Below are 27,744 nucleotides of genomic sequence, written 5' to 3' on the forward strand. Positions count from 1 at the left end.
AAACCCTCCAACACCCCAAAACTCCCCTATTTAGAATTCACTCGCTTAGAAACATGTTCACAAATGTCTGCTTCCAAAGTGGGAGCAGTGGTGCCCAGACCCAGCATGAAGTTATGTGCCATAAGCCAGAGGATATCTCTGCCCTCCTGTGATACACACTGCTGAGGACTGGTGGGATACAGTGGCCACTGCAGGCAGTGCTAAGCCTCAGTTGAATTTGGGTCTAGTTTTTAAGAGCAGAACAATAATTTCACACCAATCCTGAAAGATCCCAAAGTCATTTTACAGAGCAGTAGATGTGCTTGAAGCACCTGTAAAAGAGCATACAGAACTAGGCATGAAAACTACTTCCCCCCCTTACCCAGACAAACCCTTCCAAATACCATGGAATCTTTTGGCCAGAAACCTATCTGGGCCTTTGATTGCTTTGTGGATTGTTAGGCACCATTTTCACTCTCAGTGTGTACTTTGGAAAATGAAGATTCTGATCCTTCATCTTACTACTTTTCCGTAAGTCAAGTGATTGCAGCAGAATTAGCAAGACTGGACTTGTACGTGGGAAATCAGTCCTTGGAGAAGCACCAGTCATTATTATTACTTGAATGGAGGAGGAGAAGTATCTTACTGTGTATTTAATCTATTTTTTTAAACGTCAAAATAGCATATATTAGTTCCTGCTAGTTGTTATATTTTGCTTCACAAAACTTTCATGTTAATTAGGGAAAAAAATTTTAATTAACCTCTGGCAATGAAAATTCTTTATCACATAAAAAAGTAGCTTTAGTATGCTGGACATTCTCAGAATAAAATGTTTTATATATATATACAGACAAGAACTGAGAAGCTCTGAAAAACATTGAGTGTACTTTTATGTGGTATTTCTGTTTATTTCATTCCTTTATTTATAATTTTTAATGAAGGAAACACACTAACCAAGTACAAAGTTTTGGTCATTGTGCTTCATTCTCTGAAATACAATGACTCAGTTATAAACAGGCCAAGAGTGACAAAAGCATTTCAAGTATAACTAAGGAATTCAAGGGAATACAAGGGAATATTTACATAGGTTTAATATTTTGGAGAAAAAGAAAGCAATCCAGTTAACTTCCATTATTTTACAAAATTTAACTTTGTGCCGCCTGGAACCTGAAAATCATCTCATAAAGCTGTAGAAAGCTGGAAAAATTGTACTATTTTCAGACCTAATGTAAAAGAGGCAGCTTATTTCTAACCTCTCCCCGATGAGAGACTGCTAGACCAAGCATTTGCTCCTTTTTATCTGTCTGAAGAGCACTTGTGCAGCTCTCTAACCATGCCCTCCTATTGGTAGCTAGACCTTTTACTAGGGAGCCAAAGAGCACATGAGAAGCATAGAAACATAACAGAAACATAGAAAGATAAACACTCACTTCAGTGCATTCACTGTGCTCCTATTCTGGCAATTTCAAGACTGAGCACAGCAACGCTGCTCGGGTGGAGCTCGTGCTCACCCTCCAAGGACAGCCTGCTTTGCTAGGTGGGCTGCAGAACCCTGTCACTTAAAGCCTATGACTGCAGAGCATAGCATGATTTATTGGTGTTTCACTTTATAAAGTAACTGCATGGGTGGGCATGCAGTTTATAGAGCATTGCCCTCTACCATAAAAAATAGTTTGTAACAGGGAACAAAAAAAAATAGTAGTCAAATGGTTGTAAACACTTGTTTAAAATGCATAAATTTTAAACTACATAGCGAATATTATTTTCCTGTTTTTAACGCTCTCAAACATTAGAACTTTATTTTTCCCCTTAAATTTCTTTTTGATGAAAAAGGAATGTTAACTTTATTTTTCCAGTTCTTCCTGGATTAATTTTTTTTCTTTTATCACACCAAAGAGTTAAAGGCTTCCTCTTGTTTCCTCTACCCTTTTAACAGCTAATTGCAATGCTGACTGACACCTAACAGAAAAAAAAGCAGTCTAGCAACTCTGCACCTTCTCCTCACTCCTCTCTAGCCCCACACAATTGTTTGATACCCAAAATAAAGGCAGTCATCAACAGCAGCCAGTCAGCTCAGTCTTCTTTTCTCTCTTCAAATAAACATTGCATCCAACAAGTCTGATGCAGCAAGTGCTGCAGCTCCCTGATTTCCAGGAGGAAGCAGGAAGTTTCCTTTCCCTTTCCTTGTTTTCCTCCTGGCTGCTCATTTTTCACTTGAAAATGAAGCTGGTGACTCTTAATTGTCTGTGCTTCTTGTGGCCCTCTTACTGTTATATTTCATCCTTCACATGCATTTAAACTTATTTTTCCTTATTTCACTTCCTCACATTTTATCTAAATTTGTTGTTAAATCAAGAACTGTCTCACTTAACCATTAATCTAGAATCCAAACAGTACTCATTAGATTAATTAAAACATGGCCATACACTACATCCCCAGTCACTACAATTCTCCCTCATGCTCAGCTGGCTTGAGTCAGTGTGGGTTGGATCTGGCTAACTGTTCTGTGGAAATGGCTTTGTACCCTTCTTGTAAAGGATGCCTTACACAGAATAATCAAACCACCAGTAAGTTAGTGTGGACAGTGCCATTTCTTCCCTTTGGGTAACACCTGTGATTACAATGACAAGAAACAACTGTTGCTTTGTTTTTCTTATCCTTCTTTTCTCCTTGTCATGTACCATACAATACACCAAAGCAAATTATTGCTGCTTTCTGCTTTGGGCAATGCCCACGTGGTGGGAAACAGAGAGCAGGCCAGCACAAGAATTGGGTTACCAGGAGGGTCTAGTGGCCCTGCAGTAATGCAGACATGCACTAGATCATCTTTTACACAACTGTAGCTCCTCATAGAGCAAACACCTACTGAGTACAGAATTCCCCATATGGAAGAATAAATTCAATATTAAATTTTGAAACTTTTTTTTTGACAGATGCTTGAGGAAAATCTTGGCAAAAGCCGTATTTCCAAGTCCTGTTTAGCAGCCAGCACCTGAGCTCAGACCAACCTTTAGTGTTAGGGCCATCTAGTGGGAGAAGAGGCACACACAGGGAGGCCAGGACATGTTCTGCATCCGCATTTTTCATCCTGTTCAGCTTTGGTGTGGCCTCCAGATACCTGGGCCAATGGAAAAATGATCGGCAGATCACTGCCAGTATTGCAAACAAAGGACAACATGACTTTGAGGGCTACTTTAGAAAGTGTGAAGCAGCCCCTGAAATCCATACAGCTGCTAAGGAAAGCAGGCTGTCCCCATGCAGCAGGAACCAAACAGTCAAGGCAGAGAGTTTCCAAGAGGATAAATACAGGAAGATCAAAATATGGCATGATTTTCTGGATGCAAGCCTGCTGTTACTGGCTATTTCAGTTTGTTTGTTCATAGCAATCCTGTCACCTCCACAGGGAGAAGGTAGTAGGGTGAAAGGCTTGTGCAACCTCTCCCACTTGGCTTAGGGCTATTCAATATAGCTACAGGATCAAACTTTGGGGTTGATTTTTAGTTAACAAAGGATTTCTTGAACCATTGTGGAAGATTATGCTAATATCTAGTCAGTGTTAACAGGCATATAGTGCAAGAAAATGGAACCTCAAGACTGGAGAATTAAGCCCATTAAATTTTAGGTGCCAGAATTTGCATATGCAAGTTAAGAGGAAGAACAGTGAGGTTCAAACAAACAAAAAGCCCAAGACCCAGCAGTAAGACTTCACAGAATGAAGAGGCACTGAAATAAAGCTATTGTCTTTTGTGAAACAAGGGAGAGAACTATCCTCTTCTGACTGCACGAGACTGATGATATAGCTGATAATGTTTCAGCTAAATTAGACCTGGCACCATAAGAAAATTAAGTAAGTTTTACTCTGAGAGAGGTGCTTGTACATTTGTTTTCCATGTATTAATTTAAGTATCACAGTAAAAACAGGGGAACTGGAATAAAAAGCAGGTATCAAATCAGAACACTTATTTACAGCTAATTAATATATAAAATGCTAACTCATAATGCTGACAAAGCATATTTCCACATCCCTTTCTGGTATTTTAGATCTACTGAGAAACAGATAATTTCTTACTTGACCACATATATATATATATGTTTAACATAACAGCACCATAATCTACAGCATTTTTTTTCTCAAAACTTTGCAAGCTGCAACATATAAAAATGGAACCAAGGCATGAGATTGAGCAGGTAAATCTTTTGATTCAACTTTGCATCACTATATCACTACATAAGGACATTGAGAATACCAAAAAAAGCTGTGGCTCAGTAAGACAGTAAGATAGAAATATAAAAAAAAAAGGGATCAGCAGAGGATATATCTTAGTTCAGCAATCTTAAAGGATGTTTAGATTTCTGAGGAAACTCTTCTGTCATATCCTCCATTTTGTTCTCCACTGGAGCTGCAGATTTGTTCTCTTTACCCTTTTTGAGACTTCTTTTGTGCTGGGATTTAAAGAAAACACCCAATGTTAAGAGAATAAAAAGAAATCAAAGACTTGATGCTCATGGCAATGCAATACCTAGTGTTCTGGGAAATAAAGTTGATGTAAGCCCTGAAAAAGGTTCCTAATATGTATTGCATTTACTCTATAGATGGACTACAGACATACAGAAACTCAGCAGCTATTTTTAAAGGGTCCACAACAAGAAAATATGCTCTCCCCAGCAAGAAAACCCCTAGACTTATATACCAAGATTACACTGATACATTGGTAGAGCAAAAAGGTCAGAAGCAAGTAAGGACAAAATTCAACCGCATAAAGACTTAAGAATGCCAGTATTTCTGTCTAAGAAAATACTCCATGTACTTCAAACTTTTCATTAACACATGTCTAACAAATTATGACAATTTTCTTTATGGAGGATTATTTGCTGAGGAGTTTTCAACTGTCTGCCCAGCTTGTCAGAAATCTGCATTATTTTATCCACTATTAACTGCTATCAGAATCTGCCATTAGCTTTAGCACAAGGTTAACAAAGCATTATCTACAGGATTTGAACAAATGGTGAGACTAGCCTAAAACGTAAGAAGTTACTTGAAACTACAGCACTGTAATGGAACAGTAATATTTCTTCTCAAATATACATCTGTTTTGCTTATCTGAGGAAGTTACCTGGAAAAAAGGAATGCCACCATTTGTGTGGCAATACATATTTGTATCCATTAAGTATTTGTCACAAGCAAGGCTTTCACTGGGTTCTTGCAACTCTCCTTCCTCTTCCAGCAGGTCCTAAAACAGAAGTTTTCCAAAAATATGTATTTAATGTCTGAATTTCCTTAATGAATGTATTAAGAATTATCAGATCTATAAAAGACATGGAACTTTATTTTTGAAAAACAAGAAAGAAACCCAAAATATTAATATCACTGCTTATTTTTCAAGAGATGGTTTTTGTCAAAAGCTCAGCATACTTGAGTCCAAGTACACTGTAAAACACAAAGGCTACCACAGCCCTGGGGTTCCAATCAACTCTCCAAAAGGGCCTGGAAAAACCTAAAAGATGTCAAATATTCATTCAAGAGCTTCATTTGCCATTTATATACATACCTGACCTGCATTATCCTCCATCTCCTTTACCACACTGCTTAGCATAGCATCAAGATTTGTTTGCTTTTGCCTTAATTGCTCCAGAAGTAGCTCCCGGGGCTCTGTTCTCTCAAGTGTGGCAGGATAGAAGTAGTCTTTTCTCTGTGGAGTCGTCCCTTTAATGAAGATGATACACTTTTCAGTGTTTGCTTTGATTTCAGAGTCTCAAATTTACATCAACTCGCAAGAAATCATGCCTTGTTCACACACCATTCTTCACGTTCATCTTAAAAAAGGTGTAAAGCTGCAAGGTTATGTCCCCATTAACCTTCACTTATGAATTCTGGAACTCATGTTGTTTTCTTTAAGACCAATCTGCCCCTGACCTGATTAAATACCTGTTGGAACATCCACTTTGAGATCCTCTAGCAGGAAACCATTAACCTGAGTTAGTCCATGCTGTACTTCTTCCTTAAGTGCCAGCTTCTGCTCCACAAGTATCTCCTGATCCACCTTTATCTGATCCAGAAGGCCATTTAGCACCTTCCCCTCAGCAGCCTTTTGTCTGCCAATGTGGTCAAAAATTTCAGCTATTGCTTTATCACAGTTGTCTTCATTTTTCTGAAAATGAAACAAAAAACAACCCAACTAAAAACACCAAGTTAACAGGAAAGGTAAGACTCTTTTCTAAGATGTGGTGCATGATTAGTGACATGACCTGAAACGAAACAACTGAGACCTCAAATTGAGAAGTTTCAGTGCCAGTTTTACACTCTCATTTTGAGAGCTATCTTCAGAAGAGAGTCAGTTTCTTAGAAAGTATGATCACTTTAGAAAGTTAGTCACAAGAATAAAGATGATGCCATCTGGCTCAGACCAGACTCCTCATGCTTCTATGCACAAACCCTGCACAGAATTAGGATATTCACATGAACATCCTACAAGTACTAGAACCTTTATGCATTTGTAGGGGAAAAGGAAATTTTGTTTTCAGTCATTCCCGTTGAAATGAAACTCCTGAAGTGTTCAGCAGGTGCAACAGATCCAGAGAGGTCTTGAGACCACAAATGCTTTTAGTTTAGAGTTGGACTCGATCCTTGGAGATCCCTTCCAACTCAGAATATTCTGTGTGAAGGAAGTTTCTAGTTAAGTTTTTCCTTCTGAAAGCTTGTGGAATATTGGATTTGCCTATTTTATTGCCTATTACAACAATAAAACCAGGGTGGATATGAAATTTGTGATGGAAATTTTAAAAAAACCAAAAACATGAGAGCGAAATTCTTAAATAAGAAGCCAGAATTTGTATATACTTAAAGGAATACTTTCTCCCATATTGATTCGATCTGACCAATAAAGTCATTTGCATCCTCCAGAAAATCGCCTGCATTTGATCGCTGTGCATCTCCCAAGGACAGTACTGTAGATGAAGCTTTAGAATTCAACACCACCAAGATGATTTAAAACACTCAGACTACATGTACAAGTCAGTTGTATGGTATTAGCCATGACACCATTATTTGAGGTTATGGACACTTGAAGTTCAAAGTCTTCCTCTTAATTTAGGCTTTTGATTTCCTCTAATTACATCATCTTAAGCTCAGTAACATGAGTCTGCTATCAAAAAAAAATCATAGTTTTGTTTTGACTAGAACTTTTTTCTCCCCTCTACAAACTCTGCAGTAAAGTTTGTCTCAGGATGTTGCATTAGACTACAAATGACTATAAGTACCTTTTGTAAACACTGAAATTGCTGTTTCTCATCCTCGAATGACAACAGGTGCTGATTAGTAAAGTTGACCATCTGAGCAGTTGTAAATTCACCCCATGTATTGGTATGCTGAGACACATTTTTGAGATTGCTGAGAAGATGTTGACAGTGGTCATTGGATTCTTCCAGCATTGCCTTGTTTTCAGCATTTATGCTCCTGAGCTCTTGAGAGAAATTATCCAGAGATGCAGTAAATTTGCTGTGATTGGAATTTGTACTGCTGACTAAGTCTGTAGTTTTCCTGCAACAACATATTTGCAAGAGTTTAGAGATTTTGAAAGGCAGATTTTAAGACAGTATACTTTTAGAAATATGAAACCAGAGCCAGTGAAATAGCACAGTTCCATCAAACCAGTTAATTATGATATTGTTGTTCTAACTTAGTAAATTCGCAGCACTTGCAGCAGTAGGTTTGCTAAAAAAATCAAAACCCCCCAACCAACCAAAAAAATCCAAAAGAGAACAAAAATACCCTAAACTACAAACTAAAATCAACTTCAGCAAGACCTTAGTTATTCAGTCTGCAATTGAGTGAAACATATTGCAACAGATACACTATTATGCTTCAAGCTAAACCTTTATAATATGTTCTGAAGTCCAGACACTGAGGGACGCTCCTTAGCATACTGCTCCCAAAATGATACTTTCTTATCACAACATGCTCAGGAGACAAGTTCAAGGGCAAGTCTTTTAGAACTACTGTTTACTCTGGGGAAAGGCCAACTATGATCTACACTCTGTGGCAGAACCCAGCTCTAACATACAGGCCATGCCCAGCAGGCTTTATAAGCACATAAATATGGAGAATATCCAATTTTTAAGTTCTTGTCATATATAGTTTATCTTGCCTAAGTGTACAGCAAAAAGAATGAGCCCCTTACAGGTGAACATTTTCTTGCATAGCAGTGATGGTGGTCTTCAGGCTTCCATTTCTTGTGAGTACATCAGTTAAGTTTTTCTGAGTCTCCTGAGCAAAAAGGTCGAGCTGGCTTTGCAGTAAAGACATCAATTCGGCTGCACTCTATCAAGAAAATTACCACAAGTTTTGCTGTTATTCTGCACTTTTTAACAGTCTTAAAGGGTACTTGAATGCCTGAACTAGAAATGCAGAAAATGCAGTTTTGCAATTGTAAAGCAGAAGGTACAATTTTTGTGTAGTGAAGATACAGACACTTTGCTTTTAGAGACATATATAAATGCACATATACTGGATACACAGCAAGGGGAAAGGGGGGTTTTGCTACATTCCCAAATAAACTACTTAAAGCAGCCTAACAAAAGCTAAATAGAATTAGGATCAAGTTATTTTTCTCCTAACATTTTTTCTGAAAAAAGTACAATGGCTTACCACCACATAAGAGTTTAAATCAAAGCAAGCAATCACACTTGGTGTTAGGATGTTTTCTTACTCTAAGATTACCTTTCTATGTGCCAACCTCGTCACTTCCACTTCTTCTTTTAAACTGTCACAATTATGCTGGAGCTCAGCAAAGCCACCAGCTGTTTGTTCCTGTATTTTTTTCAGAGTGAGAAAAAGATCTCCAAAGAAGGTATCCATTTCCTTTTTATGGCACTCCATCTAAAAAAAAGAAAAACAAAAAAGAAAAAAAGTTCTACTTACAGTTATATTTTTATATCCTGATTTAAGAAACTGATATTTTTCCCTAGCAAAACTGACATAGAAACAAACTCTACCCCAAGGAAATTGTCAAAAGGCATTAATAAAGTATTGTGCGTAAAAGGCAGAAAGTCCCACTTGGAACAATCTAATGTTTGAGACTGGAACTTAGTGTGGGGACTATTCAAACACAAAATTTGACGTGCAAGGTAAACAAAATAGAAAAGTAGATAAGGAACAGCAACAGCTCATAAGTCATGGATTATTTGCTGTCTAAGTCTGAAAACCAATAAAAAGCTTCCAGACAAGAAGAGTTGATTTCTCATGAGCTATAATTGACAGAAGGGGAAAACATTTCAGTAAAAGAAACAGGTCACCAGAAACCAAGACTTGTTTTTGACAAAAAATGGAAAAAAAAAAAAAAAAAAAAAAAAAAAAAAAAAAAAAAAAAAAAAAAAAAAAACATTGGGATAAATTAGTTCTTACAGAAGAAGAGACAGAAAATTCTGCTAATAATTATGTGTGTACTATTTTTCCCTCCAAAAAAAAAAAATGTTTTTTTAAAAAAAAAAAAAAAAAAAAAAAAAAAAAAAAAAAAAAAAAAAAAAAAAAAAAAAAAAAAGAAAGAAAGAAAGAAGCCGCAGTTCTACACAAGTATCACAAGATAGACTAGAACTCTAATTTGAAGCAAAGGACTTCAATAAGTGCAGTATTGTTTGCACTTATGGTTGTTAAGAAGATAAAGCATCACATTCCCCAGGAAACAAAGGGACTATAGAAAAGTTTGGTATGAGGACAGAAAATTTTTGGAGTGGTAGGACTTGCCTAAGCTGACTTTTTTTTCAGATTTCTGAAATACAGGGGGAGAGTATATTAAATGTATCATCAAATATTTGTAACAAAGATTTAAGCATCTGTGTTTTACCATTCTACTGTGGAACTTAGGCAAGCAGTTGTGCCAATATAGCAAACAAGCAAATTTACTATACTCAGGAGAGGAAAAAACTCTGAAACAAAGTTAAAAGACAGAACTCATAGGACAAGACAAAGGGGAAAAAGCCAGACAAGAAGTGGAAACACTCTGACATACTGCAGAAAAAAAAAGAATATATTATCTGTAAATTAAATAAAAATAGAAGAGCACAAGGCAAAGAGGCAGGTGCATTACCTGGTCAGCCACAGCAGAATATTTCTTCATGTTACTCTGGAACTGACAATTTAATCCCAAGACAAATTCTACCATTGGTGTCAAGCTATTTACTGCTCTCCCTAATCCAGTTTCATGCTCTTCCTAGGAAGAGGAAAAAAAAATTAAACCAGAACATGGCCATTCCTTCATCTACATTCGTAAGAAGTTACTGTGTACATATCCATGTGCTCTATTATGGCAGTATATGCTATTTAGTACATTACAGCTTGTGGGAGTGACATGGGAGAGACAATCATGATCAGGTGGTGAAGCAAATACAGATAAAGAGCATCAGAAAAAATGCTATGCATTTAGAGAACTTCTTTGAATCAAAACCAGTTTCAAATATTTAAGTAGAAGTATGCAAATGTACTCACAATTAATCTCAGCAGCTCCGCTTTACAATCAAGTGATAGATTCTCATGCTGTGTTATTTTTTCAGACATGTGAGAAACTTCAGTAGACACCAATTCTTTAAGAGAGGCAAAAGATGCTGATACAACTGATGCAAGAGTATCTGCTGTAGAAGAACTGATAGACAGAAGGTCACCTGCAAAAGAAATCCAGAGTTACAAACTTTTTTAAAATTCCCCTGTAAGATAGGAACTCTTGTTATTACTTAACACCTTACTGCCCCTCACAGGAAGGCTGTGGATCCTCCCAGAGACATTATTACTGGTGCAACTGTAATCATTATGTCACTTCTTTCCTAAAACAGAAATGTTTTACGAAGTGGTCTTTGAGATTACTACAGGATGACTACTAATACAGGTATCAGACTTACCTATAAAATTTGTGTAATATGTCAACATCTGTTGCTGCTTCAAACTGTTTTCAGTAATTGAATCTTGTATTTTACTGAATGAAGCATTCATTTGTCCTGCAAATGTATTTTGGACAACAGCATTGTGCTGATCAACAGCCCTCTTACGGTCCAGTTTCGCATGGAGCCCAGATACATGTCTTGTGGTTTCTTCAACTGTATTTAGTAACTAAAATTTTAAAAGTTATTTCAGTAAGTCTTTAAACAAGAAGTCAAGCACATATTATATAAGGAAAGGCAACAATAGTTCTGAGTTAAAGAAGTTCTCTCTAGGAAGACAGGTATTTCCCTTTACATTACAACTGCTCTGGACCCTAGTGTTATGTCATTTATGCTTTTAGAACATGGGGAAAAGTTACCTACTAGAGACCATTTGTTCTGCCTTAAAATCAAAGTATTAATAAATTACTTCCTCAGTATTTAAGGAATAAAGGTATCATTTATCCCAGAATAGTAACTGAAAAATACCTGAGCACTTCAACTTTTTTTCTGAACAATCTGACAGTAAATATTTTCTTTTATATAGTATTAAAGCAAGAGCTTTTTAGTACTAGTCCTGTGATAAATAATTTAGAATTCATACAAATAGTGGAGTCCTGGTTTGTACTGAGCATAAGTAATTTCTGTACCTATTTGTCTCAAACACTCCACAACCCACATGTGAAAACCAGGCATTCCCTCCTAATCTTACAGGAATCCAAATAGAAAGAAATTGTCATGGTGCCTGAAGATACAAGTCGCATCACTTTGCAGTTTAAGTAGTAGGACACACTCTCTCCCTACCTCAAGTCTGTTTTGATAATTATGACTAACCTACAAACACATCAAAGCCATACCCTAAACCAGAGGTGACAGGACAACACTATTGAAAGCTTTTTGCTATTTTCCTACTCCAGTTCATAGAATGGTTTGGGTTGCTAGGGACACTAAAGACCATTAAGTTCCAAGCCTCCTACCATGGGACATGTTCCACTAGACCAGGTCCTTCAGGTATGTATAACTTACTGTTTTGCAGGACCAGTCATAAGATTTTTAAAGAAAACTACTTATTCTGCAAAAAACTTTATGACAATAGCTACTGCAAAGCACTGGAACTCCCATGACAAACTGGCCTGAGGGAAAGCTAGCTCCACACCAACCAGAGTGTTTAGCAGTCAACTGTCAATATTACCACAGAGAAAGTCCTGCAATCTAATCCCAGTTTTCCATCTTAAATTCAGGTCTTGTCTCACTCACATCACATTTAGCAACAATTATTGCCTTGGATAGCCCACAAAACTCCCAAAGATAGGAAGCTGTTTTTCAGTAGGTACAAGAACTGTGACAACCTGGCTAGCTGTGCCATGAAGCTTTTGTTCAGTATTTTCCAAGACTGAAACCACATATTCCTCTTCAGCCAGCTGAACCTTGGTTTCTTGCAGATCTTTTTGTGTTTCTTCCAGTTCTTTCTCCTTGATCTGCAAATCTGTTTTACACTGTTCAAGTTCATTTTTACTGACTCTGAATAGTTCAGTGACCTAAATAGGAAGACAATCACCAAAAAGGCAACACCAGTTTTTATAAATGTGACAGTCTCATTTCACATCTCTCAAATTATGTGACAATGACAGAAGGCAAATTGTCATCTAGCAATGTAATTTCAGCTGTAGGACTCACATCTTAAACCTAAATTTCAGGTTTGTATAGTCTTTGTAATCACTGAAAATATCAAGCCAACACCATTCTCACTGTAATAATTGCTTGCTTCCCCTCTCAAAGTGTCAGAGCAAACTACCATTACAGCACAAGGAAAAGAATCCCAGTGAACAAACATAACCAGATATCTGAGAAGAGCCAGTAAAGCTGATTTACATAGAGAAGTTACATATACCAGCAAATTAATATCTACATTTCTCTTAAACAAGGAGCTCCAATTTTTTGTGTAATTTGTTAAAAGGAAGCTCATGACCTCTCTCCCCTCATTCTTTGTTCCTAAGCAGATGGATACCTGTCAACTGAGATGATATCATTTTACAAGCAGATTTTTTGCTCAAAATTCAGCAAAGAAAATTATAGTAGTAGACATGAAAACAGGTTTAAAAATAAGTACTACAACCTACAATTTCATATACATTATTTCAAATTCTTAACTTCAAGGACTAGGAAGCTTCCATTCTTCACTAATTGAGGAAACTTAAGATCACCACCAACAAAAACAATCTTCTGACTGTTCTTTTTTCAAACTTTTTTTCCTCCTTTTGACAGGAGGAATAAATTTCTTCCAATTTTTGGCAGATTTAAGCCACAGTTGAAAAACACCACTTACCCTTTTCACTTCTTCCTCCATTACACTGATTTTGTCAATATACTCTGTAATTTGTTCTTCCTGGACTGTCAGCTTTCCATTAAGGGCTCTCAAGCAAGGATTAAAATAAACAAATTAGTCAAGTAAGAGGTAGTTTCAAGATTTACACTACATTTTCAGTAATTTTGGAAAATTCTATATGAATATCAAGTAATTTTCACTTAAGGCAGAGAAGATTTAAGACAATTTTCCATTGCAAACTTTCAGAGCAAACTAGCCCTATTAAAAGTGAAGTTAAGTATGTCAAGTTTACTTTCCTGTATTAGCTTCCACTGAAAAAAAAAAAAAGGCTGCATGTGTAAATCTGCATGCTGGCTAATGCTTATGGTACATTCCAGACATAAATAAATTCCTCAGTGCAGGCCTATTAGATTTTATCTCTATAATCATTAATTTTGAAAGAACAAGCTGACCAAACAGTTAAGTTTTCCTAACTATCTTCAATTTCCCGGATTAAAAATATATCTGAAAGTATTTCTGTAGAAGTATAGGTATCAGTATCTGAGATTTGTTGCTAATTATTTCATAGAAATTTTGCAGACATACTCGTAGTTTTCAACAGAAATATAGATTCCATTTTTCTCTCGAGCAGCAGCAAGGTCTCGCTTCAGACGCTCAATCTCTTCAGTGTATTCCTGCATAAAGAAACAATCACATGTAAACAAGAACATTTCTATTTTGGTTTTGATATTCAGCTTAACAGATGCTTCACACAGGTAGTGCTCTACAGAAGTTTTGCATAAGCACAAGAGCAAAGCACTTCACCTCTGTTCTAAGTCCAGTATAGCACCATTTAAATTCATATAATTGGTGATACGTAGAGCACTGAAACCTTCCATTTGAAGGTCATACTTGGTTGCATTTAGGAGCTTACAATGGGAATCCCAGCTTCCTTAGGGACAGAGCTACTTTACATTGGCTCTTCACTTGTACTTACTGACAAGTTCCCTTTAATTCAAGCACTTTCTAGGGAAAGTGCAAAATTGCAAACATGTAATACCCACAGTCAATGCTAGTAACAATAGCCCTCTGTTCAACTTTGGTCATATTAACAGTTCCAGTATCTGCAGGGACCATGGCTATTTAAGTGCAGCTTTAGTTTAAAAGCATCAGTTCAGTAATTAAAATCACTTCACAGAAGCACTGCTACTAAGTTACAGCTTCTCCCATATTCATAACTCCTTCACAGCAAAGACCACATTAACAAGAAGTCACGCCTAACCTGTAACTTTATTTTTTAAGATATATGTCTAGTTACCTTAATAAGAGCTTTTTTTGTTAGCTTCTGATTAACTTCAGGCTTGTTCATTATGTTCTTTGCTCTATGGGCATATTCCAGTGTACTCAATGTTTCCTGTGAAAAACAGACGTTAACACCATGTCAAGCTGATGAATTAACTCATAGTTCTGTATCATTAGCAAAGTATATTACTTATGTTAGGAACAGGTTTTCAGACTTTAAACTTACCTCAAGATTTATAGATGCAGGCGAAATTGTGGCAATTATTGATGTTTTTGTCCGTCCTCCAAGAGAGTCTTGAAGGATTCTTGTGAGTTTAGATTCCCTGTATGGAATATGAGGGGCTCTTTCCACTAGAGCAGTAATAACTCTTCCAAGTGTCAGCAGAGACTGGTTGATATTTCCAGCTTCACGAGCTCTTTTGTCAACAGCCCCAGATCGACCTATGTTTTCACTTCCTGCAAGATCAACCTGAAAGGCAGGTTATGCTTCTCAATCACTCTGAAGAATGCTTGCCCCAGAGTCTTGTAGAACACATAAAAGAGCTTACCAGTTTTTCAGGAGACACTGAGGTGACAAATGGGACTGATATTTTTCAGAGTGACAAACAAACTTCATATCTCTTTATGAGAACAATCATTTTTCCCCTTATCAGGAAAAAACTCTAATAAACTCTAGTACATAGCTAAAAATTCTATCAATGACGCTTAGTTCAAATACGTACCAAGTTTAGCTTTCCAATTTTAACAAGTTCTTCTCCATCTACTGTTGTTTCTTTCATATGGATGGTAATTGAAAACACAGAGTGGGAACGGCTGCAAAAGAAACCAGTTTCAGATGTCCCATTAAAGCCAAATATCTACTTGTTGTACAACTGCTGCAAGTTCTGTGCTCTTTATAGAGAATATATTTAGCCCATCAACTACAAATTACATTTTCAACACACAAATTTTTCTGCGAAGTATAGGTTTGTGTGTGTATATATGAATATGTATTTAAAACCAGCAATGAAGTAACTGGTTGACATTTGACTCATTCAATCCTATAGATTTTCTCTTGTTTCAAGGAAAAGCAAGAGAAATGCCTTGGTTTTGCTTACATTTGAGTATTCTCAACTCTCAAGCATCATACGAAAACTGACTTGCAGATTTCTTTTCAGTCTTTATGCTAAGAACAGTTCACAGAATGTGAAATTAAGGAACATAACTTTCTTTATGGAGGCTAAGAAAATGCAGCAGCTACCTGAATCCAACATTAAAAATTCAGAAGGTCAAATAATTTTTCAATCAAAAATAGTAATACAGTTTAAGATCACAGAATCATAGAATGGTTTCATCGAGCTCCAACCCCCGTACCATGGGCAAGGACACCTTCCACTAGACCAGGCTGCTCAAAGCCCCATCCAACATGGCCTTGGACACTTCTAGGGATGGAGCACTCACAATTTCTCTGGGCAACATATTCCAGTGTTTCACAACTTTCAGAGTAAAGACGATTTTAGGTTGAGTTTATTCCTTTAAATAAGTTTTTACTACAGAAAGCTGACACATATAGAAAGCCATAGATGTTAAATTACACCAGTTTGACCATACATAAAGCAACACCTCAGGCACAATAAATTCTCAAAAAATTCTTGGAATCTCAGACAAATGAGTTCTATGTTCCAATCAGTGGTAGACAATACCCATTTTCTTCCACCAGTAGACAGACATGCTCAGTGTATCTTGAAATTAAAATACAATACAGACAGGGTACATTCCTTACTGTACATTCCTTACAGCACTGGATCACTACTTGTTTCATATCTGCAGCTCAAGAATGTGAAAGCAGTAATAAAAAGAATGCTATTTCTGACCCAGCCCCTATTACATTCTATGACCTGCAACCATATGAAGCAGCCATTATTGCCATAGAATCTTATCCTCAACTTCCACAATCTAATTTGCAAATTTTACAGAAGCTGGCTGGGGTTAAACCATGGCACCCCTTCATACACCTACTTTGATCAATCCCACAGCAGGTGCTAAGGAAGATACTGTAACTCTGGCTTTCTAACCCACATTTGACAGTCTGCACTGTGATAGACGATCTCAAGAGGATGCCATGTTTGTACTAGCTGCTTACTTCTTCAGTAATATTCTATTTAAGAAAGAACAAAACAAGGTTTCTGAAATGGGGAAGATTTTTACCTGGAATATGCATTCATGTAAGTAGCTGCAGTTGTTCTTTTGGCTGCACCCCTTTCCAGGATTTGGTAAACTTGATTTTTGTTGTGTACAGTTACTTCTTCCAAGCCTTTAATAATTACACCCCTCTGTCAGAAATTAATACATGCTTATTATATGTCTCTCAACAATCCTGAAAGCCTCAAGACAACAAACTTTGTAGCACTAACCTTGTTTCGAGGATCATCAAACATCTGTAATCTCTCTCCAACATCAGGAGTAGGATTCAGAAGATCAAAAAGCTCCTCATTATAGATTTCCAAAAGAGAGACTTTCACTGAAAATTCGGTACCATTTTCTGTGAGTTTTTCAAATATTTGATGCAATGTACGGGGTATGATACCTGCTAGTGGATCCTATAAATTAAAAAGAAATATTTAATTTATAAATGTGCTGAAAGAGATTTGGAGCTAGGGGGTAGAGTTTCAACTAAACAGTCTGACTGGATATAAATAAGAATAAAGATGACCTTCCATATAAAAGTTGCCAAGAGCTGAATGCAATAGATTAAAGATGTTAAATTGTCCTTTTCATATAAATGAATGAGATTATTTGTTAATCTACAAACACTTAAGGAAAGTCAGCTTCAGAATTTGAAAGGCATCAACTTTTAGTTTACTTTAGCCTTCTGCAGTTTCCAACTTTGAACAGTAGACACAAGAGAAATCTCAGCAGCGATAATATACCTCCTCCCAAGTGTATTCTTCATTGGGTGACCGCTCCCCTTCCATTGTGAAGGTCTTACCGGTACCAGTTTGGCCATAACTGTGAGAATAAAAATAAAAATGTAAACAAGAAACTAAAATACAAAGTTTCCTGACACTAATTATTGGCTTACTTACGCAAACACTGTGCAGTTGTAGCCCATAATAACTTCATCCAAAATGGGACACACAACACTCCGGTATACATCAATCTGCTTTGCCTGAGCTCCAAAAACCTATTGACACACAGACAACACATCCCATTTAGCCATACAATAATGTATAACACCACACTGAGTACCAGCTTGTTTCTAGAAGTCCCCAAGCAGTTACTAACCATATCAAATGTGTAAGTCTTTCTTGATGACTTATCTGTCACTCCTCCAGTGCGGACACTGACTTCCTTTCTTGCTTGATCACAGTCTACAACAGGGTAGGAGCTCACTTTAAGTTCTGAGGCATTAAAAGGCCTAAAAGGACAGGAGTCAGAAATATGGGATTGAAATCAAGATTGCTAACAAAAACAGATGAAGCAGTAATGTCTCTCAGTTTAAGGATCTAGAATAGTAAAATGGGGCAAAACCCCCAAAGTTAACTTTATCTGTTTAATAATTGTTTAAGAATAAATGCCACAATTTGGCAGTTTACAGACCCTGTTTCTCCTTTTTTCCACCATGAGACAACTCGGGCATCCATAGCTTTTTGTTTGTTACATACATATTCTTAACAGGCCTATAACCACTTTCAAGATCTTATAGATGTACACACAAGCTAACAGGCATCAGAACATGTTCAATTGCAGGGGGTAGAAGATTAAACATGCCAAACAATTGTCTAAATAAGAGATTAAAAAAAAAAAAAAAAAACAAAAAAAAACCCAGAAACAAACAAATAAAAAACAACAAAAAACCCCAAACCACTTATTACCTGCAAGTTAATGCAATAGTGCATCAGATGCTGATAACACAACACTCTAAAGCACCAAAAATACCAACGGACCCTACTAATCACAGGACAGTAAGCAGCATTACCAGAACCTTTATAATACTGATGCACCTGAATAGTATTTAATAAGATAGACAAAACACCAGATTTGAGGGAGGTGACATCCACATTAATTTAAAGGGGATTTGTAAAAAGTAATAGTAGAGGGTTTAATAGAGTGACAATGAAATCTTTGAACTTTATGGTGCACATCTTGTTTCACCACTAAGTTAATTCAAACTTGGTGCACACCATTTTCCTTAAAGGGACATTTGCCACTATTTCTCCTAAAATGCATGGAAATGCCCTAAAAAGAATTAAATCTTACTTTATTATTTAGTAGTGCTACTGCACTGAATGTCTATGCTACCTATATAGGTGACCTGAGAAGTCAGCTCGAAAATATAACTTCTACAGTCTTTAAAATATCTTGACACTAGAGACACTTCAGATACTCTTTCAATTATAATGTTAAAAAAAAAAAAAAAAACAACAAACAGACAAAACGCAAGAAAACCACAAGCACCTCGAGTTTCCTGAACCTCGTGGCTAACATTACATCACTGAGGCTGAAGTGTCGGATTCTAAACAGACCATGGAACAACTGGGTGCAAGATCGACTGATGACAACAGAACTTCACTAAAATCTTGTGCAGAGGAGCAAGTCACAGCTTCAGGCTCATGGCTTTTAAAGTAACAGAACAATGATCATGGTTACACATTCTGCTGTGCAGCCCCGAAACACTGAACCAGTCCCTGGCAGGAGGCACAAGAGCCCACAGTGATATTAGGGGAACAATTTAGCTGGGCTGAAGCAGGAGTACAGATCATGATCATCATCACCACTACACAAGCAGCTGCCTGGTGTGCCATGGAGACATTTGATCTCAAGTTCGTCCCCATAGATATGAAGCACATTATGCCTATTAACAATGCTAATTAATGCATTTTGAGTTTCCAAATTAACGTTTTGCCAAAGCTCAGTAAATACGCTGCTTGAAAAGATTTGTTATATGCTCAGACCAATCAGGTTTTGGTAACAAATCAGGACACCAAAGAACACAGTTGCATCTATTTTCATGTCTGTAAGATAAGGACTATCTGACTTCATGCAGAAGAAAAAAGAAAGATGGAAGAAACATCTACTAGCTCAGATAAACTGAAGCTATTTAAAAAAAAAAAAAAAGCTCTGCAAAGGGCAAGAGCAAGGGTGGGCAAATAACTTTTAAGAGTTAAGAAACTAACTCTTGACATAGCAATTAGTCTGTGAACAACAAAAACAGAACACTCCACGCTGGACAGTCCTAATGCTACTTTCACAGTGAGCATAATATTTAGTTAAAGTAGACATTAATACTTGATAAAGCTATTCCAGCTTTAATTAAGAGAGATAAAAACAAAACAGCTGCTCTCGACAGTATTTCAAATCCAATTGCTACAATAAACTTATTCCCTTGCAATAGCCTTAAGTCACATCAACACTTTCACCATACTTGTTTCAGAAGTTTTATAGTTGCATTGCAAAGATAAGGCTAAATTGATTTTAATTTCTACATTCATTGTGCATCTGTAAAAGCAGAACTCGTAAGCTTGAGAATATGACTGTAAATAGCATTAGCACATAATACATAAACTAATATTTGCAGGTCTGGCTCAAAATACCCCAACTTCTAAAGGTGATTTAAACACTACACATAATACATTACCAATAGTACAGTTTGAACATACAATGCCTTAAGACTATTTAAAATCTAGTATTAATAAGCAAGCCTTTAAAACCACATCAGCATTACAAAGAGAACCTAATTTTATGGTACCTGAAATTTGTCATTTGATACAAAAAAGTAAATTCATCTAATAAACCAAGATATTTGGTTATTTTTACTTCAGCAGTAGACCCCCATCCCATTGTTTGCCCCCTGGAAAATCTGCATCAATGAAGTTACGTGACAGATACACCGTAGTGGGAGTAGCAACATTTTTAGCTGTTAAAGCTTAGCGACTTCCCACAGGAACCCACAGAAGGACAAAATTCAGCCTGGGTTTTTGTGCGTCTCCAATATCACACTAATTCTGCGTAGCTCTTCTTGAGCTTCCAACGCAGCTTCATACTGAGTGTGCGCTGAACGAAGATCGGAAACTGCAGCTTTTTGCCTTTTTAAGCTATAAGAAAACCGCTCATAACAGCCTTACTTCTGCGGAAGCTTCCCCGGGAGGCACACGGGGCCGCGTCAGCCGCAGACCGGCGCCCGGGACAGGCAGCGCCCAGCGCGGCGCCGAGGCGGCTCAGGGGCACGGGCGGCTCCCTCGCAGCGATCGCCCCGGGCGGACACACCGGAGCAGGTACCCGCAGCCGGACACAGCGGCGCGGCAGAGCCGCAGCTGCTCAGCGCCTGTCACACGGCGGCGGCCTGGCCCGCCGGCCCCGCGGGCTGTCCGGGGCACTGAGCAGAGAACGCCTAGGCCCGAGTCCCGGAGGCACCAACGCGGGACCTCCCCGGGGCTTGTCCGCGGACCGGCCCCCAACGCTCGCCCAGAGAAGGGCCGCCGTGCTCACCTGCACCGCACCACCACCTGGATGTTCTTGCCCTTCTCCTCCTTCTTGGTGCCGCCGCCCTGGGAGCCGAAGGAAGCCATGGCGGGACGGGACGGGCACCGAAGCGCTACCGCGGAGCCGGGACTCGGTTCGGCCGCGCGCGCCCCCGCCAACGCCGCTTTGAACCGCGCACGGCCCGGCCCGGCCAATCAGCGGCGGCCCCGGGGCACCACGGGACGGGATTTCAAATCCTGGGGGTGGCGCGCGCCGCACGGCAGCGCCGCCCCGCCCCGGCACCGTGAGGGCGGTGCGAGAGAGCGGGCCGCGTTCCCCGAGCCCGGCGCTGCCGCTGAGCCGGCACCGTGAGGGCGGTGCGAGAGAGCGGGCCGGGTTCCCCTAGCCCGGCGCTGCCGCTGAGCCGTGACGCGCTACCTGATGTCCACCCACACCTACCGCACGGCTCGTCTGCGCCGCCAGTACCTCGGGGGGCTAGCAGGACAATGTCTGGAGTTCTCTGCGGCTGCCGCTGACACCCGCGGCTCTGGAGGCAGCCAAACTCCTTGCCTGCCATCAATCTTCCACAGTTAATCCATATAACCCTTTCTCACCGGCCATCCGTTCTTCTGTACCCCTCTAGCTCTCCAGCTGGCCCACGATTTCCTTAAACATCACGACAAATAAACACAGCTCGCCGATGCCTTGTGGAATTGTAATGTTTAAAGCAATAGCCAGGTTTCTATCTACCCAGTGGGGCACAGCTGTCCCCTCGGGCGGAGGGGCCCCAGCGCAGGCTGCCGGGCAGACCCCATCCGCTGCCGGGCACTCTGGCCATGCCTGCCCTGCTCTGCTCCGCACCCTCCGTGCCTTGTGCAGGCTTCAGCTCAGGCAAGTCTCCAGCACAACCCGTCTGAGTTCCACACCTAACTTTCCACGTGTTTACAGGTCGGTATTGCCTTATCGAGTGGGCAAATCCTATGTAAAAATGAAAATAAGTAGTTACAGGTTCAGGACAAAGCACCACGGGTGCATCACATCCACCCTTTTACTTTGAAACTACATCATGTAAACCACTTTGCCGTTTACGTCAGCCCCGCTTCTCTGTGAGAGCTTCCTCTGAGGCACTATTAAATGCTGTGCTAGGTGGAGATCTGTGACAGGATAACAGGTCTTCTGGGTAGAGGGGAAGAAGCAGATGTTAGAAGAGATTCAACTTGTCTGATGTTGTTTTTTTGTTAAATATATACTGGCTCCTACAGACTGTCATCTATCTGTAATGACCTGCAGAGCTACAGTGCTTTGCTCTTGTTCTAGGGCCTTCACAATTTCTGAAATTTAGTTTATCTATATAATTTTGCAGGTGTCCACACCCTTTTTTTCCCCTAAAGTTAGCTGCTTTGAATCTTATTACACTTCTCTCCTCCATGAGTCCTTAAAATTAATAACAAATGAATCCTAACCCATAAGGCTTGCAGTAATTTTCCTGACAGTGATATGAAGCAACATCCCATTAAGCTCCTCTACCATTTATCTGAAGAGTTAGAACAATGTCAGACCAAATCAATCTTAGATTAGGTGCGAAGAACAAACAATGAACACTAAAAATCACATCAACACATTTTGCTTCAGCTAAGTAAAGATTTAACCAAACAGGAAAATAAATATAGTCCATGGCAAGCATATTGAGACTACCTTCATTATTTGCTTTTTTGTGTACTATCTATGCTAACTGCAAAAATCACTTGCACTGACAGTTGTGTAGTAGCTACTGCTAGACTGAAAAGTCAAATGCAGGTAGCAAATAATCTAAATATTTACCCTTTGATCTATACTCCTTCATATGGATCACACAAAAGAAGGCAGCACTGGAATACAAGAATTCCTCCAACTTCTGCTTGCTTTTTCTGTTCTAGTATGAAAACCACATTTTCCCTGAAAATGTAACATCACTCACAGAAGAGATCATTCAAACCTGCATTAAAACAATAAGAATTTATTTGATTACTGAAAGTTAAATTTGGCCAGTAGCTACCTTTGCTATAGGTGTGGTAAGCAGAAAACATGTATTTTTGGTAATCAAGTTAGCTTAAAAAAAATACAGATTAATGGCTGCAAGTCTGTTTTACAAGGTCAGTTTATAGCATAGGTTGTACATTTTCTTAGACTAGGTAGAGCCTAATGATACTAATACACTATAAACTGAGTAACAGGGAGCTAGCATTTCTCAAGCAATAAAAATAAATATGAGAAAAAGGAAACAAGAATATTTAGGCCACAGTCTTAACAGTCGTTGGGAGAACGACCATTAAGAAGACAGGTACTTCATCTGTGACAAATGTCTTATTTTGTTTAAAGAGAGACAAAAACATTACAGAAACCTAAATTGTATAATAATACACACAACAGCAAATGTAGCAATTTTAGAAGAGGGCATTAATCCCCATGTATGAATCAAGAAGCACAATTTTTAACTAAGGCTTGCAAAGAAAAAGTAATTGAATTACAGTGATATTCACAGAAAAACAAACACTGTTTTCCTGAGCTCTGTATCAGGTCACCTGGGGAATGGTAGGTATGGAGGTCTGAAAAGTAGTAAAACTGTTTACATGGAACATGATTACCTATGAATGAAGAAAGGTTATATAAGGTATAATAATGGAGAGATATAATTAATACAAATGACAAGGTTGGGTGAGACTTCTTCAAGGCTTAGTAACATCTGATTTGATTGCAAATGTGCTACACAATGTATCACCTGTACTGGGCATGTGGAGAGTTTAACAATACTATCAGTGACATAGCAAAAAAATTGCTGATTAATTGCATATTCACATTAAAGAGGAAAACACCTGCACCTCAGATAAACATAAAGCAAATTCTAGCCTTTAAACAGCCTGACCAGTTGGCCAGTAATATTCTAAACTCTGTGTTGTCCACATGCAGTAAGTTAAACAACAAGGACTTGCTCTCAGAGAGTACTGGTATATTCTCAGCTGAGGAAAGGGTTCCCCTTCAGTCAAGGTAAAAGGACAATTATGTCATTGTTAAAAGAACTGAGAAAATGCAATAACAGAACTACCTTATTGTTAAAAATTAAGGATTCAGTGCATATAACAGGATTAAAACCACAACTGGTTTCACCTAACCAGGAAAATACACAGAATGAATGAGTTCTTTTTTTTTTAGGCATGTGTGCCAGATCACTGTCCAACACAGACAGCAGCACTTTTATAGCTTTTTAAAGTCACTGTAATAAGAAATTAGCAGTAACATAGGGGGATGTATGCATTTGTGTGATTAGAGTTAAGCTAGTAATTTTCTATACACATACAGTTACCTGTTTTCAGTTAAGACATGCAGCTGGATGACATCCTTTACACAACAAGAAAAGAAACAATCAATAGAAAAATTGGAAACACACAGACTTGACAGCACTGACTGAAGTCAACAGGAAATGTCTCTTTCACCTCCTTATCTTCTAACTTAATTCTTTTATTAATTTATTCATTCAGTATTTTTATCCTAAGAACAACCAATGGACAATCCTTTTTTCATATATGTCTTGTTATGAAATTGCCACTATTTATTTTGGAGTGGAAATAACAATCATAAGTTATGCTTTTTTTTTTCAGCCCAAGGCCAGTTTGCTACAAAGCTCTATTTATACAATTACAATTCGAATTTATTCCAGAATTTTATCTATGTGGAAAAGACACGCTTCCATTAGAAGCCTAACAAGACTGTACTTAAGAGTTTCACACTTACTGTCTCTCAGCTTTCAGGCCATACATAAAATACTGTTTCATTCTAAATTATTTTTAACCTACCTACCTTGAAGATCACTTTCCCTCACTGTACATTTTATGTCACATATCCTGAAGAGGGATCTCTACACTGCTACTTCATAAGGTTTTTTCATAGGAGTATTTGAACAATTTCCACACTTACTCTAAATTATGCTTAGGCTCATTTGGTCTTTCAGGCAACACCTATTTTTCTACTAGGGCAGATAAAGAAGGCAGGACCAAAAGCACCAATTGTCTATGAACAATTAAAGTTTCATGGGGAAGAAATCTTAGTCGCAGGACCAGCCTGAGAAAGGAATTTCACTGGAAGTCCTCTTTGCTTTTGCTGGGGGTGTCCTATTAAAATTATATTTCAAACACGGAAAAGATATCCAAAACAGTGTATGAGTGTAATTTTGGCTAGTATAAATGGACATAGAGAGGGGTCAGAGTAAAAGAACACAATCTGATTTGAATAAACACCAGTATGTCCTGGTTTTGGCTGGAATATAGTTAATTTCTTCTCAGTAGCTGGCACAGTGCTGTGTTGTGGATTGTCAACATAAGAATAATATTGGTAACACATTCATGTCTTGATTGTTGCCAAGTCGTGTTTATCCTGCATCAGGGACTTTCTTGTGTCTCATTCTCTGCCAGTGAGGAGGTGGAGGGGAAAAAAAAGCAGAGAGGGAGCATAGCCAGGACAGGTGACTTGAACTGGCCAGAGGGATATTCCACACCATAAAATGCCATTCCCAGAATATAAACTGGGGATTTTTATTACCAGTTACACAGAAGGGCTGATTGGGCCTGGAGACAGGGTCTGGCATTGGTTAGCAGGTGGTGAGCAATAGTATTGTGCATCACTTATATTTTTCTTTTTATCATCATTACGATCATTATTTACTATTATTTTTATAATTTGTTTCAGTTACTAAATTGTTCTTATTTCAACCGTCAAGTTGTACTGTTGATTCTCCTCCCCATTACACCGGGATGGGTGGAGGGCAGGAGATGCTGCCTGATCCTTAGTTACCGGCTGGGGTTAAACCAGGACACACCAGTGCCTTTGAACAGCCGCTAAATAAGCTTACAATGGATAAAATAGGTGTAAAGTACAGTAGGCGTGACCCCTATTGCATACCTCTGCTGCACTAGCGATGTTAGTTGCATGAGGAGGTGTGATCTCCCATCACACTGCAGGAACAGAAGTGCTTGTTTTAGAGTCATGTTTTAACAGACCACAGGAGTCCTGCTGGCACAGTCTACCTTGTTTCCCCAGGACTGCCCCTGTATATACTAGGGAAGATTTATAGGAAAAGGAAGGATTTATTAGAGCAGCTAAATATAGATCAGGCCAGCATTAGCTAAATATATACTACATCAGGCTAAAAAACTCGCTGTCGGGACCCAAAAAAAGTAAATTGCCTGAAAATGTACAATTCTATAGCATTCACCTCTACATGACAACTGTATTAACGCTAAAGGCAGAAGTATTTCTACTGTACATTCAATGTAACAGAACGACTCCAATTCACGACCTCTTAATCCCCCAGCTGCTCCTGAAAGGGAGGAGACAGATTGTGAAGGGGCACTCACCCTGCAGTCCTTCTGTCAGGCACCATGGGATGAGCCTCTCTGACGCACTGCCAACAGCAACAGGGTGGAATTCAGATTTAACAGCTCACCATTTATCCTGTCCTCTTTCTGTCCAGCTTGGTCTTCACTTTTACATGCACTAGGGACTGGAAAAAACCCAGACTGCCTCAAACTAGAATCCCATGAGGACATTTTCACAGGAATTAACATACTGTGTTAAAATTAGGCACCCACACGGTTCTAAATCCAAACAGTTGATTGAGGTGAAAACTACCAAATGCCTTGCTCCAACCAGGATGAGTTAACTTGAGAGACAGTTCCATGTCTAAACTGAGGCCAGAAGTGTGGGTGTACTTGATGTAGGCACAAATGTTTTAAACTGGGTAGCTCAGGTAGGGGTAAGAGCATCTCTATAGCAGCACAGACCTCCCTGGAAACCAGCAGATCAACGTCTACACAAATTCCCTGACAGATTTTGTTGATTCCTGGTTGATTCTGCTGACCATATGAAACAGTGTGCTGCCACTTCTTAACAGCAATTTTAACCAAAGCTGACTAGTTTAAAGTTACTTTTGATATCTCTTCAATTCCATCTTTGGGTACAGAAATTACCTTAGGTAACTTGTCTGGCCATGTCTTCCTACATTTTTATGATAGGAGGATTCTGTGAATTTCCAGCTGTGAGATACCACCTTTTATAGAAGGCAAGCAGTGGGGAAGCCAAAATCAGGCATTAAATGTAGCACATCTTGTCTTACTTCTTTTCCCCCTCATAACTCTGAAAAATAAGACACAGAAAAAGAAACACATATGAAGAAAGCTATTACCAGAACTTCAACTAGTGGGTTGTTTTGGTGTTTTTTTGGGGTGTTTTTTTTTTTTTTTGGTTTTTTTTTTTAATTTGGGGGGGCTTTGTTTTTCCTAAAAAGGATTTAAAGCAACCAGCCACATCCACGACTTTCCCATAAGGAAATCTACCAAGGAAAAAAAAGTCGCCCCAGAACCGCAAATCTACGAGTTTATAACAGAAGTGCAACCTTTTCCAGCATTTACACCTCGTAAACCCATCCTGCGAGGCGAGTCCTGTGTCCCGCGCGGTGGGGCCGCAGAGCTCCACGGCAGGTGAGCGGCGGCCAGCGAGATCCAAGGAGAACTCCCGAAAGAGGGAGAGCTGCCGGAGGGCGACCTCGCCCTGGGGGACGAAGGATTTTGACACCCGAAATCTCTGCCTCTCAGGACGGCACTGCACCCACTATGCTCAAATTACGAGGCGTCTAATTACCCTTTGTCTTGGCAGACGCCGCCAGGGACGCGGAGCGCGGCCACCAGGAAGCGGGCGGGCCGCGACACGGTCCCTCCGCGGGTGCAGCCCGGGGCCGCCCTGCGCGCCGCAGCCCCGTCCGCCTCCGCCGGGCGCGGCCCCCC

At 39.0% G+C, this 27,744-nt stretch overlaps 1 protein-coding gene across 1 annotated transcript; it reads right to left on the bottom strand.

Annotated features, from left to right (window-relative positions):
* Positions 1 to 902: 902 nt before the first annotated feature.
* Positions 903 to 21,087, bottom strand: KIF11 (kinesin family member 11). The gene is made up of 22 exons (XM_041415833.1): positions 20,960 to 21,087; positions 17,756 to 17,888; positions 17,557 to 17,654; positions 17,401 to 17,479; positions 16,885 to 17,070; positions 16,679 to 16,803; positions 15,214 to 15,304; positions 14,718 to 14,960; positions 14,508 to 14,603; positions 13,796 to 13,884; positions 13,211 to 13,298; positions 12,234 to 12,422; positions 10,867 to 11,074; positions 10,460 to 10,632; positions 10,062 to 10,184; positions 8,696 to 8,854; positions 8,157 to 8,296; positions 7,237 to 7,516; positions 5,906 to 6,128; positions 5,529 to 5,683; positions 5,094 to 5,210; positions 903 to 4,422 (listed from the first exon to the last, which is right to left on the bottom strand). Exons 1-22 carry the CDS (start codon positions 21,037 to 21,039, stop codon positions 4,300 to 4,302), a joined length of 3,198 nt encoding a protein of 1,065 aa, XP_041271767.1. The 5' UTR covers positions 21,040 to 21,087; the 3' UTR covers positions 903 to 4,299.
* Between the last annotated feature and the right edge of the window lie 6,657 nt (positions 21,088 to 27,744).

This window comes from Onychostruthus taczanowskii, unplaced genomic scaffold (assembly GCF_017590055.1).
Source record: "Onychostruthus taczanowskii isolate IOZ18803 unplaced genomic scaffold, ASM1759005v1 scaffold5, whole genome shotgun sequence".
Classification (NCBI taxonomy): Eukaryota; Metazoa; Chordata; class Aves; order Passeriformes; family Passeridae; genus Onychostruthus; species Onychostruthus taczanowskii.

Excerpts from the sequence above, each read along its gene's own strand:
- KIF11 (XM_041415833.1), bottom strand. The coding sequence starts at position 21,039 with ATGGCTTCCTTCGGCTCCCAGGGCGGCGGCACCAAGAAGGAGGAGAAG. Across the intron at positions 17,655-17,755 it reads AGACTTACACATTTGATATG|GTTTTTGGAGCTCAGGCAAA; the intron begins GTTAGTAACTGC and ends GTGTGTCAATAG. Across the intron at positions 5,211-5,528 it reads TGGAGGATAATGCAGGTCAG|GACCTGCTGGAAGAGGAAGG; the intron begins GTATGTATATAA and ends CTTCTGTTTTAG.